This window comes from Cucurbita pepo, chromosome LG20 (genome assembly GCF_002806865.2).
Source record: "Cucurbita pepo subsp. pepo cultivar mu-cu-16 chromosome LG20, ASM280686v2, whole genome shotgun sequence".
In the NCBI taxonomy this organism is placed as follows: Eukaryota; Viridiplantae; Streptophyta; class Magnoliopsida; order Cucurbitales; family Cucurbitaceae; genus Cucurbita; species Cucurbita pepo.
In genome coordinates, this window is record NC_036657.1 from 169,716 (window position 1) to 184,117 (window position 14,402).

General features: G+C 36.5%; 3 protein-coding genes and 1 long non-coding RNA gene across 5 annotated transcripts; 2 read left to right on the forward strand and 2 right to left on the reverse strand.

The window, feature by feature from the left end:
* Positions 1-2,730: 2,730 nt before the first annotated feature.
* LOC111782903 (protein REVEILLE 7-like) lies at positions 2,731-6,101 on the forward strand. Of its 2 annotated transcripts, none has more exons than XM_023663743.1 (7): positions 2,731-2,942; positions 3,165-3,230; positions 3,858-3,992; positions 4,086-4,197; positions 4,283-4,344; positions 4,527-4,955; positions 5,062-6,101. In XM_023663743.1, the coding sequence occupies exons 2-7, from the start codon at positions 3,219-3,221 to the stop codon at positions 5,758-5,760; spliced, it is 1,449 nt and encodes a 482-aa protein (XP_023519511.1). In that variant the 5' UTR covers positions 2,731-2,942; positions 3,165-3,218; the 3' UTR covers positions 5,761-6,101. The 2 variants fall into 2 exon arrangements, with proteins under 2 accessions (XP_023519511.1, XP_023519512.1); XM_023663744.1 differs by having other exon boundaries at positions 2,741-2,942; positions 3,085-3,230.
* Positions 6,102-7,921: 1,820 nt separating this feature from the next.
* Positions 7,922-8,661, reverse strand: LOC111782906. Its single transcript, XR_002813222.1, has 3 exons — positions 8,529-8,661; positions 8,341-8,399; positions 7,922-8,248 (listed from the first exon to the last, which is right to left on the reverse strand). It is a non-coding gene; the product is annotated as an uncharacterized LOC111782906 (long non-coding RNA).
* A 616-nt stretch (positions 8,662-9,277) lies between these two features.
* LOC111782904 lies at positions 9,278-12,527 on the forward strand. Its single transcript, XM_023663745.1, has 7 exons — positions 9,278-9,523; positions 9,616-9,714; positions 10,435-10,780; positions 10,927-11,061; positions 11,455-11,537; positions 11,883-11,988; positions 12,083-12,527. Exons 1-7 carry the CDS (start codon positions 9,375-9,377, stop codon positions 12,158-12,160), a joined length of 996 nt encoding a protein of 331 aa, XP_023519513.1. The 5' UTR covers positions 9,278-9,374; the 3' UTR covers positions 12,161-12,527.
* LOC111782905 (NAC domain-containing protein 86) lies at positions 12,512-14,356 on the reverse strand. Its single transcript, XM_023663746.1, has 4 exons — positions 14,134-14,356; positions 14,067-14,069; positions 13,710-13,984; positions 12,512-13,094 (listed from the first exon to the last, which is right to left on the reverse strand). The coding sequence occupies exons 1-4, from the start codon at positions 14,288-14,290 to the stop codon at positions 12,780-12,782; spliced, it is 750 nt and encodes a 249-aa protein (XP_023519514.1). The 5' UTR covers positions 14,291-14,356; the 3' UTR covers positions 12,512-12,779.
* Between the last annotated feature and the right edge of the window lie 46 nt (positions 14,357-14,402).

Consider the following 14,402-nt stretch of genomic DNA (forward strand, 5'->3'; position numbering starts at 1 on the left):
GAGAGAGAGAGAGAGAGAGAGAGAGAGAGAGAGAGAGAGAGAGAGAGAGAGAATATGCGAGGACAAATATGGGCCTCTAGTTTTGATACAAAGCCATTTACTTGTTTAATTTGGAGTTTTTCGTTTTTTATGTTATTTGGAGTTTTTGAGCCTTTCAGAAGACCAAGGGAGGGCTGCTTTTTCTTTTTATGCTTCAACTTTCAGTCTAAGTTATATCCTTCCCTTCAATTTATCATTCTCTTTCTCTCTCAAAATTTGTGGCCTTAAATCTCTCTATCCCTCCCTCTCTCTCTCCTAATTTAGGGTTTGGTTAGTATTTGTTTGAAGCCTAAACAACCCATCAATTAACAAGACTTTGCGTAACACGATCATTATTCCATCAAACTTCTACTCCTTTTTGTCCAACAATATTCCACTTATCTCCTCTCCAATTTTATGGGGTTTTTATTTATATGTAATACTAAAAATACACAAAACACTACAATTATTATGTTTCAGTATAATAACCTTTCAGAAATTGTATTTATTTTCCTACAATTTAGTTATATAATTATATTCATATTCAATTGTTAACTAAATTTTAGAAACCGACAAAAACAAAAGTCCGTGATCAAACCGCCCTCAATTTTGATTTACTTATTTTTCATAAATTTGATTAAATTTTGGAAAGAGGGATTGAAATAGATAACAAAATAAATATAAAAAATAACTCCAAGTGGGAATAATGCTTATTAATTTAATTTTTAAGAATAAAAACAAAAACAAAACAAAATGAATATGATTAAGGTAAATTAAATAGATGGGCAAATATGAGTGTGATGTAATGAGGATAGGATAAGACGGCAACGTCCCCATTTAAATCGATCTTTTTAAGGGAAAAAAAGGAAAAAGCAGGAAAAGTGCAAAGTGGGTCTTGTGATGACAGCTCATCATTTTATTTTCCACGTCTTTTTCAGAGACCAAACATTTGGAGAAAGACAGCTGTCCATCTCTCTGCCACACATTAATTATTCTCTTTTTTACACAAATTAAAATAAAATAGTCGGTGTTTTTTTATTCAGCCATCAAAATGTTATCTCCTTCAAATTTGGCTAATGCCATCTCAATCATTCTTTTCCATTTCTGATTTTCCAAAACTTTCCCTCAAGATATTTTTTTTTTTATTTGTTTTGTTGCGCCCCAATTTTATAAATTTTATTTAGTTTGACCATTTATTTGATACCAANAAAAAAAAAAAAAAAAAAAAAAAAAAAAAAAAAAAAAAAAAAAAAAAAATCAATACTATGGTTAAGCGAAATTCATAAATTTGACAAATATAGCATTAAACCAAAATTAATAACATATCCTATTCCTAGGTGTAATTGATGTCTATATGTTTTTAACCCTACAAGAAATTTCATTTTCAATGACAAGGTATAGCAATGCAAGTAATTCTTTCATTGGCAAAGATAATTTCTTTTAATTAGTTTAATTTCTATGTTTGTGATTCTTACATTAGTGATATATTATTGTTGATAAAAATACATATAATGTACACAAGCTTACATGTGACTAAACAAACATATTAAATGACATGTTTAATGTCTAGCAACATGTTACATGTCACTAGTATATAATTTTCTTTGACGTGTATAAGTTTTTTTTTTTCATATGCAGCATGTATAAAGTTAGAGAATGAAAGTGTACTATTTGAATCATTTATGAGAAAGACTATTGGTATATATGCGAAATAGTGATTTCCACTAGAGACCAAAGAAAAAAACAAAATCTAATCTTGGTGGGGGGGAAGAGAGATCCAAAATAGAGAAAGATGTGATGCAAGTGTGTGAGTTGTAAAATCATAGGGTAATTGGGAAGGAGGTGACAGAGAGACAATAATTGGTGGAATTGAATTTCATACACAGACACAAACACACACAACAAAGATCGGGCTCACATTAATTTCAATTATTTCCCCTGTTTCCATAAGGACAAGACATTTAATATCATCTCTAAATCTTTGTTCAATCATTTTAGTACTTCTTTCATGAACTTACCTTTTGTGCACTTTTCACTGAACTTGGTTGGTTTTTTTTAAAAAAAAAAAAAAAAAAAAAATTGTCCATGTTCATATAATTCTGATTTTTAAAAGGATTTTAAATTCTTGTTAGTTTCCTAAATTTAACATTTTTCAACATGAAACACCTAAAATGCAGAGTAACTGATAATAATTAAAAGGGGAAGAAGAGTAGATATTTGTAAGTTGTGAAAAAGAAATAGAAAAAAGGGGTTAAATAAACTTGGTTGAGAAAAAACAGAGAGACGGCAAATAAGGAGAGAATAAAGTGGCAATAAGATAGGGAGTATTTGGACGCATAGATAGGAACACAAGTGAAAATGAAAAAAGGGAAAAGAAAAAAGAAAAAAGAAAAAAGAAAACCATCTTCCTATACCAGTCAACACTGCCCTAAAATATCTAATTTTCAGTTAATAATATGTATTTTTCCTAAATTGGGATTTTATCCACCCACCCTCCCGGCCTCCCCTTCAATATATTTCTCAAATATGTATGTTTTATTTTTATAAGAAACTGAAAAATGGTAATAAAAGAGGGCAGAAAATAAAAAAGGTAGGGCGAGAGAGTGACGCGTGTAGGTGGCAAAGTGGAAGCTCAGCCACAAGATTCACAGGGCTTCTGGAGATTTCCATGTGGAATTAATAAAACCCCTCAAAATATATGCGTCTGACGTGTCGCCCTCTCCCCTTCCTTCCCCTTCTCTTTTCTCTCTCTTTTTTATGCCTTCTCTCTCAAACCCCATCTCCTGCTTTTCTCTCTACTGCTCTCTCCGTTCTTCTTCGCCTTTCCCTCTACTCACTTCTTTCTCAATCTCACCTTCGATTCTCCTTCTCCCTTGAATCTATCCATTTCTCTGCCTTGCTTAGACTCGCAATCTACTAACCAGGTTTCTTTTTTCTACTCTTTACTCTTTTTAATTTTTTTCTATTCTGTGTCTTTCACTTCGATGTTTCCTTCCTTTTTCTTGTGTGGATGTATTTTGTGTTTACTGGGTCTCCTGAGGACTTCAAATTTGGAAACTCATTCAGGAAGTGGTGGTTTTGGAGGAACGGAATGGCATCTGATTAATTCCCAAATCCTGCTGAACTTTTGTGAATTTTAATTTCAGGCCCTTTTGGTGGACTGAGATTAAACTTTCTCGCCGGTTTTGCTGCCAGCGCTGATGGGTGTCCAGGTAATCCTACACACTGGCTGCCCTCCTTTCTTTTTATCTTCTGATGTTTTCATGGAAATTTTCTCTCTGGGACTTGATTCATTGGTCATAGGTTCGTGGGTCGTGTTTATTGTCGTCCCTCTGTTAGGATTTGAGTACCCAATTCCTGTCTTTTTAGTACTCATATCTCACTTCCTGGTTTCTTTTAAATCTCTTTGCCACTTCAGTAACCTAACCCCTGTGGCCCTGTCTTTTACTAAGTAATTGNTTTTTTTTTTTTTTTTTTTTTTTTTTTTTTTTTTTTTTTTTTATTGCTTGGTTCGATGTTGGGTAAAACTGGGTGCCACCAATAGATCCTCTTGTAATTTACAAGATTCCTCCTTTGTTGGTGGATTTATATTATAAAGTCAACTTTTTCCCCCCTTCTTCTGCACTTTTACCTGCCGAGTACTCCTACGGACTTCACTTTTATTTTACTGCCTAACATATTGAGCTATGCATTGCATTGCTACAAGGGTTAGAATGTTATCATTTTATGAAATGGATTGCTGTTAGTTGATGATGGAATTCTAAAACTATCATTAGCTCCAATTTCTTGTGGTCTCTAACTTCTGGTTTTTGTTATTATTATTTCAATATGGAATGTAGGAAAAGAATGAAGGCACACTGTCAAACGGCTCAATTGCTGCAGCTAATAATTTCCTTCCCAAGGATGGGGCACAGTTGGATCCACTGATGCGGGTTAGCTCCATATCGTCCAACAGCAATGAAAATGCTTTGAAGGTAGCAGAATTAACTGCTACGATTTCTTCACTTCTCTTTCCTTTCTGAGAGGGTTTGGCTCTGAATTATACTGGCATTTTAATGTATCAACAGGTTAGGAAGCCTTACACTATTTCAAAACAAAGGGAAAAATGGACAGAGGAAGAGCATCAGAGGTTCCTCGAAGCCCTTAAACTCTATGGTCGTGGCTGGCGTCAGATTAAAGGTAAGGCAGTGTGAAATCAGTAATATGAATCTTGGTATTTGCAATACCCAACCCATCATTTAGTGTTACCTTGGTCTTCCTGCAGAACATGTAGGCACCAAAACAGCTGTTCAGATCCGAAGCCATGCTCAGAAATTCTTCTCTAAGGTCAAAAAGTACCTTTTGTTTTCGTGCCCCCAAAAATATATCATTACCAAACAAAATATAAAGGGGATGACAGTGAATTTGTCACCAAAATAGATCGTCGCCAAACCTTTTACGTAACTTCTTAAACACTTTATGCACGACCATTCTCACCCTGAAATTTTATGTTGTCTTTTGTGTTTCAGGTAGTGCGAGAGTCTAGTGGCAGCAATGAGAGCTCCATTAACCCAATTGAGATTCCTCCACCTCGACCAAAAAGGAAACCAGTGCATCCTTACCCTCGTAAAGCAGTCGATTCAATTAAGGCAATATCAGTCGCAAGAGAACCCAAGAGGTCTCCATCACCAAACCTATCAGCCGCAGAAAAAGAGACCCAATCACCCACCTCTGTACTGACTGCATTTAGTTCGGACGATCAAATTTCTGCAGTTTCGGAGCAACATAATAGATGTCCATCGCCTATTTCACAAACTGTTGACATGCAGTCAGCTAGAATATCCTCTGTTAGAAAGGGGGAGTTGTACCTTTCATCAAAATCAAATGGAGGAGAAGAAAAAGGAATGTTATCACTCGAATCATCCTCAGAGCGGTTCTCAGAAGACTCTTTAACTATGGTAATTTGAAATGTCCTTTTAATTTTGTACCTTACTTTCCCTCATGTACTTAATTCGTTGTCTAGGCTCTGACTATTATTTTTTTGTCTCGTGCCTAAACATTCAGAAATTCAAGCCAGGATCAGTATATAAGAAAGTTGATAACAAGTTGCATTCTCCAGTTAGAAGCATAAAGCTTTTTGGAAGGACAGTAATGGTAACTGGCGACAAACAACCACCCGGTCATGATTTTGAAGTCACTAAATCTTTGGCATTTGACGGTGACAGTAAGAATACGTGTGAAGCGTATGCTGAGAAGCCTGTTCTACTACCTTCAAAACATGTGGATGTAAATTTAGCTCTTGGAATGGATAACAACGGTGATTGGAATATGTCACCCGGTGGAGCCCCTACGAACACCTTAGGGAATCAGGACAAAAGTGTCCCTTATGTTAAAGCCATGCCTAATGCTCCTCAAACTTGTTGGTCTTTGTGTCAAAATGTACCATATTTTTATCTTGCCCCATCTGATCAAACTTCAACTGGAACATGCACTGACCATGTTATGGAAGAAAGGATCCAAGATGACAATTCCCTGGAAAGTTCTTGTGCGGATTCATGTTCTGGCTCCCCGAGTAAGAATGAAAACGAAAACCAGAGCCCCGAAGTAAAATGTCAAGAGCCTTGTCTGGTAGGAAGAGGTAATGCAAATGAGAGTAAGAAGGGGTTTGTGCCTTATAAGAGATGCTTGGCTCAGAGAGATACAATCTCCGCGCTGATTGTTTCAGAAGAGAGAGAGGGTCGGAGAGCTCGAGTTTGCTTATAGCCTCAGCAACAGATTTAAGGTCGATAAAAGCAAATAACCAACGATGCTTTGACATGGGTTTCTGAGTTCTCTCTTTAGCTTGAGATGAAAAAAGAAAAAAAGAAAAAAAGGATGCCTGATTTGTAGCATATCACATCTAAGGTTAACAGGAGGGACGAAACTGATGGAGTTGCCCAACAACCTCACTCCAGGCTATTCCTTTTTAACATTGGGGGGGATTTGAATGACAATTATTTATTCTGTAAAACAGAACGGTGTTGCTCCATGACTTTTGACATATTTGCAAATCTTACTTCTTGAGCTTTTTATTTCTATCTTCATAATGGAAAAGGTTTAATTTCTCAGCGAATAGAGATTGAAAGAGAGTGCTACGATTCCTAGAACAAACTTGGTTGAACTCCCTAGTGGAAATGGTTCGATTTGAAGGCAAAAAAATGTTGGAAGGGTCAAATATTTAATCATCCTGAAGGTGAAGAATGAAGGGCACTTCAGGGAGAAAAGAATCCAACCTTTCAAGCATCCAATCCTAAAGAATCGTGTTATTAATCCAAAATTATTCTTTTCACTTTCGTGCTTGAAGGATGAAGAAATGATCCAAAGTAATTGGAAAGTCCGTCCTTCCAAGGATGAAGAAATGATTTTCTTCACATAAAATTTGTTGACAATAAACAGAAGCATTTTCTAACCACAACCCATCCTTGACCACAAAATTAATAATTAGATTGCGTCTTCTTGTTTCAAATTATGTTCCACAATCCCCCGCGGGTCCATGTCTGGTACGGGTACCCCCCAAAAGCCGTCTTAATATTTTTGGAAGTCAACGCTACTCAGGATTTAAGCATTCTTATTCTTGTCACAGCCCGTGATCTTTGACCATAGCCCATATCTGAGTTCATATTTTGGTTAGGTGATCCACTTGACCAAATCCTCAATACTAACACCGGTTATTTCTAGAGAAAATGCTGTTCCTGAAATACACTTCGACCATATCAACATCAAGTTTTCTCATACCAATAACGACAACGCAGAGGCCATCAATGTATGTATTTATATTCCTAAAATAAATAACGGCTTTTTTGAAAATGGATCTGAGGGAAACAATGATCTCTGTGTACGAGCTTTAGCTAGAATTTTCTTTAAGGCCTTTAGGGCCTTGGCGAAGCTCGGATCTGGATTGTGCAACTTCCACAAAGATCACACTGCCATCCAAACTAAACCAAAGAGTTTCCCCCTTAGCCCCCATGAAGCTATTCTACTTGAAAATAACATGCACCGAAAAAATTTAAGACAAGATCATCAAAGATCCTTTTTCTATTGAAAAAAAAAAACCACAATCAGTTGGCACAGATCAAACCCTCCCAGTTATAAGCTAGATTTCAAAATTAGTCTTTTTTGCTTGAGATGACATCGAAATTTTATTCATGGAATCCGAGATAAGAATATCTTATCAATTCATGTTTCCCAATGAGAAGAGGTGGGGAGGGCATATCCACCGAATAAACCTGAGAATAAGTTCTTTGACTATTAATTTCGACAAACATAGTTGTCATTACAAAATTGGAGGAAACCACCACGAGGCCAAAGAGTGCCCCATATTTAACAGTTCTTCGGCCAGTTATGGAGCTCGGATACACAAATCGTTCGTTAAAAACACGCATTTACAGAAATACGTATTGTTTGAGTCTACTTCAAAATAAATCCTCCTTATAGCAAGGTCATTAAACAGTGATGGTTTATGACAAGTCAAGCCAGCAATTAAGGTTTGACCATGATATTTCTCTAATCAATTCCCTTCTAGTTCCATAATAAATTTTACTGAATTTTATTACAATTGACTACATCATGTCGAACATTCTAGAAACGTTTGATATTTCCGTTATAATCTTCGATGCTACCCTCCTATCTAGATATCTATTCTCTAGCTAAATTTATAGAGAATTTGAAGGGGTTTTTTGCTGCTTGTGTAATGCCCAGACTGAAGTCCATCTATAATTTTTCGCAGTGTCTAGTTGTGCATTCTATAATTGTATATCATAAGGTTGAGGAACTGTACTACAAAGGCTTGCTCAGGATGGCAGTTAACGGAACTGAACTTCGCAATTACTAGATTATAGTCATTTAGAGCTCTTATAGATGGATCTGTCTTCGGCTAAAGGAAATATACTTGTGGACAGCGAATCACATTCATTACAAAATCACAGTGAATAAGAAAAGAGCATTAAGATTGGCTAATTCAAATGAGACATCACTTCGCGACGCACACTTTGAGCATCAAGTGAATTTTGGCGATTAAGTCAACAAAAATATAAATTATGAAGACTAAACGCATTTGTAAGAGGTTAGGCAGAGTGGAGATTGCAGAGATGGAGGTTTTAAATTACCTGGCGGTGCATTCTTTCAATAGCTTTTTGAGATTCCTCTTCAGTAGCATAACGGAGGAAGGCAAATCCTCTTGGTCAATCGGCTACCTTATCCATCGCCAAATTAACTGAAACTTATCACAATTGGTAATAGTTAGCGCCAAATATTAGCTATTGAATTGTATTAACAAAATGCACCAAATATCAGCTAGTCGACGACCTTATACGAGTTGATCGAAGCATTTCGCAAGCTCTCTTCAGTAATCTGGAATGAAAGTCCTGCGCGCGCGAAGATGGAATGATGCAATAAATCCAAATTATCTCCACAGACATCGTTACCAAAATTACGCCTAAATGAAGTGCAAAATACACAATTGAGAGAGAAAATCAACCACTGACGTAGAGAACCTGCTTGAAGGCGGGCATCATCTTGGAGAAGGCGAAGGTGAACAAGAGACGCATGCCACTGGAAAGAACGGTGAATCTGAAATTGAACGAGTCTTCTTCATAGAGAAGAAGGGGAGTGGCGTAGTACCGTAATTTTTTCACCAGTCCCCTTCTTAAATGGATATTATTGTTATTATTTTAAGAAGGATAACTAATTTTAAAATTTTGGACTAAATATTTTACTTTGTTTATAATTTGCACGGTGAAAACTTTTGAAAGTATATTGACTGCACGGTGAAAACTTTTGAAAGTATATTGACTGCACGGTGAAAACTTTTGAAAGTATATTGACTGCACGGTGAAAACTTTTGAAAGTATATTGACTGCACGGTGAAAACTTTTGAAAGTATATTGACTGCACGGTGAAAACTTTTGAAAGTATATTGACTGCACGGTGAAAACTTTTGAAAGTATATTGACTGCACGGTGAAAACTTTTGAAAGTATATTGACTGCACGGTGAAAACTTTTGAAAGTATATTGACTGCACGGTGAAAACTTTTGAAAGTATATTGACTGCACGGTGAAAACTTTTGAAAGTATATTGACTGCACGGTGAAAACTTTTGAAAGTATATTGACTGCACGGTGAAAACTTTTGAAAGTATATTGACTGCACGGTGAAAACTTTTGAAAGTATATTGACTGCACGGTAAAAATAGGTATAGTAGACGAAGTGAGTGAAACTTATCGACTCGCGTTCAAGATTTAAGAACGTGAAGGCGAATATTGGAGGGAAAGAGTCGAGAATCTTAAGATCCAGATTTGGTTGGATGAACAGAAATTTGTAGGGTTCGCTTCCTTTCATCATGAATTCCGTGAACACAAAATCTACGGCGGTGCTCTATCACTATCCATGTCCCGACGGCGCGTTCGCCGCTCTCGCAGCTCATCTCTATTTCTCCGCCGCTTCTCTACCCCCTCTCTTTTTCCCCAATACCGTCTACAATCCCCTCAGGTCGTCTTTTCTCCTGCATTCACCTTCAATCTTGTTGCTTAAACTCTGCACAAACACTAAACTTCACTTTTTAATTCTACTTTTTCTTTCAGAACGGACCAGCTTCCCCTGCATCAAATTGACGACGTTTATCTTTTGGATTTTGTGGGGCCGTTTGGATTTGTTGAGGACCTATCTTCTAAAGTTAACAGGTGTTTTTGATGTTCCATGCCCCATTCTTTATGGTTCTTTTTTTGCTTTTGATGAACGTGTAATGTCTTTCGTGTGAGTGATTTTGAAATGATTAAAATTACTTTTCATGTGAGTGATTTTAAAATGATTAAAATTACTTTTCAGCTCCATTAAACTACTCTAAACATGCTTTCAATCGTATAAAAAAAATATTGTGATTAAAGACATGTTTTTGAGTGATTTTGTTAGAAATCAGGTATCTCTGCAATTGGATGATATTGTTCACTTTGACCCGTAAGCTCTCGTGGCTTTACCTTAAGCTTTCCCAAAAGACATTTCTTGTTTATAAATCCATTATCTTTGCCTAGAGACTCCATCCCAATCCCAACCATCCTCCACTGAATTAACCATTTCAAAATCACTACTTAAAAAGATGTCCTTTGTTAATTTGGTTAGTTAATTTGGTTAATGCTGCAATCTGGGATTAGGAGGGAAATGGTTGATGCAAATCTGATGTTTGTGTTGGTGTCTGTAACTTTGAATGTTATGAACTTTCGCGTCTAACTCTAATCTCCTTGAGTCATTTAGAAAATTTCTGTAGAACGAATCCTGTGGGTATCATGGAACAAGCTGAGCCTGTTCCAGTTCCATGGTGGGCTCTTTTTCTTAATGTTATTTATTAAGTTATTATAGTTGCTTAGAAATTAATGCTCTTTTTCCCTTTTTTATATCTACTCAAGAGTGGTAATACTGGACCACCACAAGACGGCTCTTGAAAAGCTCAGCGATGAGTCTTCATTTGGTGAAAACGTGACTAAAGTTATAGATATTCAAAGAAGTGGTGCTACAATAGCTTTTGACTATTTCAAGCAAAAGCTAATACAAGATGCTCACGGGAACTTTGACGTTGGTTCTTCCCATTACAAAGTGCTAGATGAATTTGAGCGCATGAGGAGACTTTATGAATACATTGAGGATGGCGATCTTTGGAAGTGGAGTCTTCCAAATAGTAAAGCTCTAAGCAGTGGTTTCAAAGATTTGAATATTGAATATGATACCCTTTTGAATCCTAACTTATTTGATCAGGTAATTTCTCCATTTTCGTTATCGGTTTTTGAGATTGTTCTCGCTCTGATAGTTATCTGATTTTCTGATACCTGAGGATGCGCGGCTGTTCAAGCTTGTTTGTCTAGACATCAAGTGTCTTCTTCATCGCTTATGTGTTTTTGCAGTTACTATCTCTGGATATGGAGACTATGATTAGTCGAGGAATAGCAAGTTTAGCACACAAACAAAAATTAATAGAGGATGCTCTTAATCAATCGTATAGCATTACACTCGGTGGTGGAGCTTTTGGACGTTGTCTGGTATGGCCACTAGTTCCACTCTCATTACCTTATATACATCTTTCTAGCAGAATTGAAATTTGTTATTTATCACGTTGTCTGAATTATTAATAAAACAAGTAGTCGTTTATGTTGGCTTGATTAAAACTTATAAAATAGTTGCTATGAATTCAAGCAACCAAATGTGTTTGAGGTCTTCGTTCCTGGTCACGAGCTTTATTTTTACTGAATTTTGCTTTTCAATAGGCTGAGTTCTTCTATACCAAATGAACAATCATCAATTCATGCTGGTTGGTGCCCTTTAAATTATTTAAGAGAGTGGAGCTGGAAATTGGAAAATAATTAAGGTTAAGAAATAGGCCAAAATGAAGAACCTTTACATTCTCTGATTTTGTTCCTCTCCTCTCCCAATAGGCTGTTGATGCAGATTCTATTTCAGAACTAAGGAGTGAATTAGGACACCAATTGGCTACCAAGAGTCAATATTCAAATTTAAGGTAAGCCAACTGTTCTGCTTATATGATCTTACCTGCGCTTAAACTTACATTATGATGGTATCTACATTGGTCATTGTTCCTTCACCTTTACTTCTGGAATGTCTTGTTTCCTTTCTTCTTTTTGTTATCTCTGGCTGTGTTCTCTATTGATTTTGTCGTATGAAGGCTTCAAGTCTCACTCATAAAACATGTAATGGCCTTAAGTTCTTGTTTTTAATGACAGGGAGGTTTAAACAAACAGCCTATCGACCCATCTTCTAAGACTAAAGATAAATGTTTTCAATTTCTCCTCAATTTAAAAGACAACTTTTGCAGTTTATTTCCTTTCACTTTGAATTCTTGCAGAGGCATTGGGGCTGTTGTATACCGAGTCCCGGCACTTGGGAATGACCAGATGTTGAAAATAAGTCTCAGAAGTGTTCGTGACGAGGACACAACTCGTATCTCACAGGTTGAATGCTTCGTCTTATCTATAGAAATCAAACATTTATCCAATGAGCTAATAATGGTGATGATTGTTGAGATCTCAACCTCTATGCTTCCAGGAATTCGGAGGTGGGGGCCATAAAAATGCGAGCTCCTTCATGTTAAGCTCAACAGAATTCCAGAAGTGGAAGATTTGAATGATGCACACAAGTATCTGCAGTCGTGAAGTAACTTAATGGGACTGATTTCATCTTTTCATTCAAGGTAATGTTATAGCCATGTGACATAGCAGCAGCCAGCATCTGTGAAGATTGCTCATTATAACCCTTCCCTCATCTCAAAGATTTCATCCGGGCGGGATATGAAATAATGTTAATTTCTGAATTTATACGTGGAATGAATAAGTTGTTCTAAATTATACCTACACGGACCAATCTCGGCAGCGTTCGAGATGGCTCGACTGTGAGGCAATCTTGTGAAACTGGACTATGGTTTCCTGTGAACTGCTTGTAGATAATATGGATAGCTTTATAAAATTGAAAAAAAGGGAAAGGAATCAGTATATATTGCTGTTCTTCTTATTGAAGTAAACACTGAGAGGTCAGAGATCAGATAAATGACCAAAATATATTCCATAGGGTCTTGTTCATAGATGATTGATTTGACCCTACAAGAACTCACCCACCACACCCAGCATCCAAAATACATAATCTACATATGGAAATTGATAAGTCTGACCACCCTCGAGAGAGAGCTGGTTGGTATGGATTATTATAGTAAAGAAGAAAATTAAATGTGTAAAAGTTATGTATGGTTTCAATGGGTGGTGAAAGTGAGGTGAGAGAGATCGTGGAGGGCGATGGGTGATGAATTGGAAGCACACCATGCATCTTCTGTAATGAACTGCATCCATGAATCGTCCTTTTCTTCTTCCTCGACACAAGAAGACGAAGGTGGTGGCATGAGAACTTCAGGGGATAAAGTTTCGTAATCATTGACCAAAGTTTGTGATGTTGAATTTGAGTTGTCTATGAATGACAAACTGCTGCTGCTGCTTTGCCCGCTTAGTTGTTCTTCCACTTCCGAACATATTCCATTTTTCTTGAACACTCTACACAACGCGTAAGAATCCTGCAACCCAATACACAAAAACACTCCAATTTTCATCTCCCTTCTCATTTCTCTCCACTTTTCTATTTGTTTTTTTCTCATTTAATCTTCAATTTAAGCATATTTAAGCATAGAATAACTGGTTTTAACAAATATATCTTTTGTTAAGTTATTAGAGGTGGTACGTAATGAAAAAAACTCGTGCAGTAGAGAAAGATTCATTCATTGGGATGATTTTAGTGATGGGAATAAAGTGAAAAGTGGGGAGACATCTTCTTACACCAAAAAAAAAAGCAAAAAGCAAATGATAGGGACTTTTCTTTCGGTTCATTTTGGTAGTTTATCATTTTTAATACGATGAGGGAATCCAACTCTCAGAAATAGAATAGATCATCTAAGATGCTGGAAAGACAGAATCAAATCACTGGTTTGTGTGTGTGAGTGTGTGTTTTAAGTCGTATGGGATACCACTTTTGTCTCGTTTGCCATAACAAAACAAAACCCCAACTCAAACTTTATCACTTGAAAGATGATGGTAGAGGTAAGGAATATGTACTCAGATCATTAATTTATTTTGAAACCGATAGATTCAAAAATGTAATCAACAATAGAGTTTAGTTATTAAGATATCAATACCTGAATACCAGAGCTGTCTTCACAATCCTTGTCGTCGAGGCGATATTCATGCATGACCCAGTCGGTCCTAATGCCTTGAGGGGCTCGGCCTCTATAGTAAACAAGTGTTTTTTTCATCCCAATGGCACGTTGATGAGAAGTCACTCGCCTGTCTTTTCCAGTTGACTTCCAATACCCCGCTCTCGTGGCTCTGTTTGTTCTAAACCCATTTGGATACTTTCTATCTCTCGGACCAAAGAAGTACCATTCCGGGTCTCGACTGGGCAGAAATGACTNAAAAAAAAAAAAAAAAAAAAAAAAAAAAAAAAAAAAAAAAAAAAAAAAAAAAAAAAAAAAAAAAAATATGATTGTTTCTAGTTTCTCAATTTCAAGTTTTCAAAAAAATTCCATAAAATTAGTAGAGGGAAAATTGAATTGAATTAACCTGATAATTCCCACGGCTCGCATTTGTAGAGATCGACCTCTGGAATGATATCAAGCTCGATTACTTGGCCACTGATCTTCCTCTTGAGATAGTAATTCACAAGCTCTTCATCGGTGGGATGGAACCTGAACCCTGGAGGCAACCCCACTGGCGCCATTTCTTTCCCCTGTTCCTTACCAACAACTCTGGTTATTCAGAACCGAACTCTTTTCCCACATCGCCAAATTCCTATCTATTTATATATATATATATATATATATATATATATA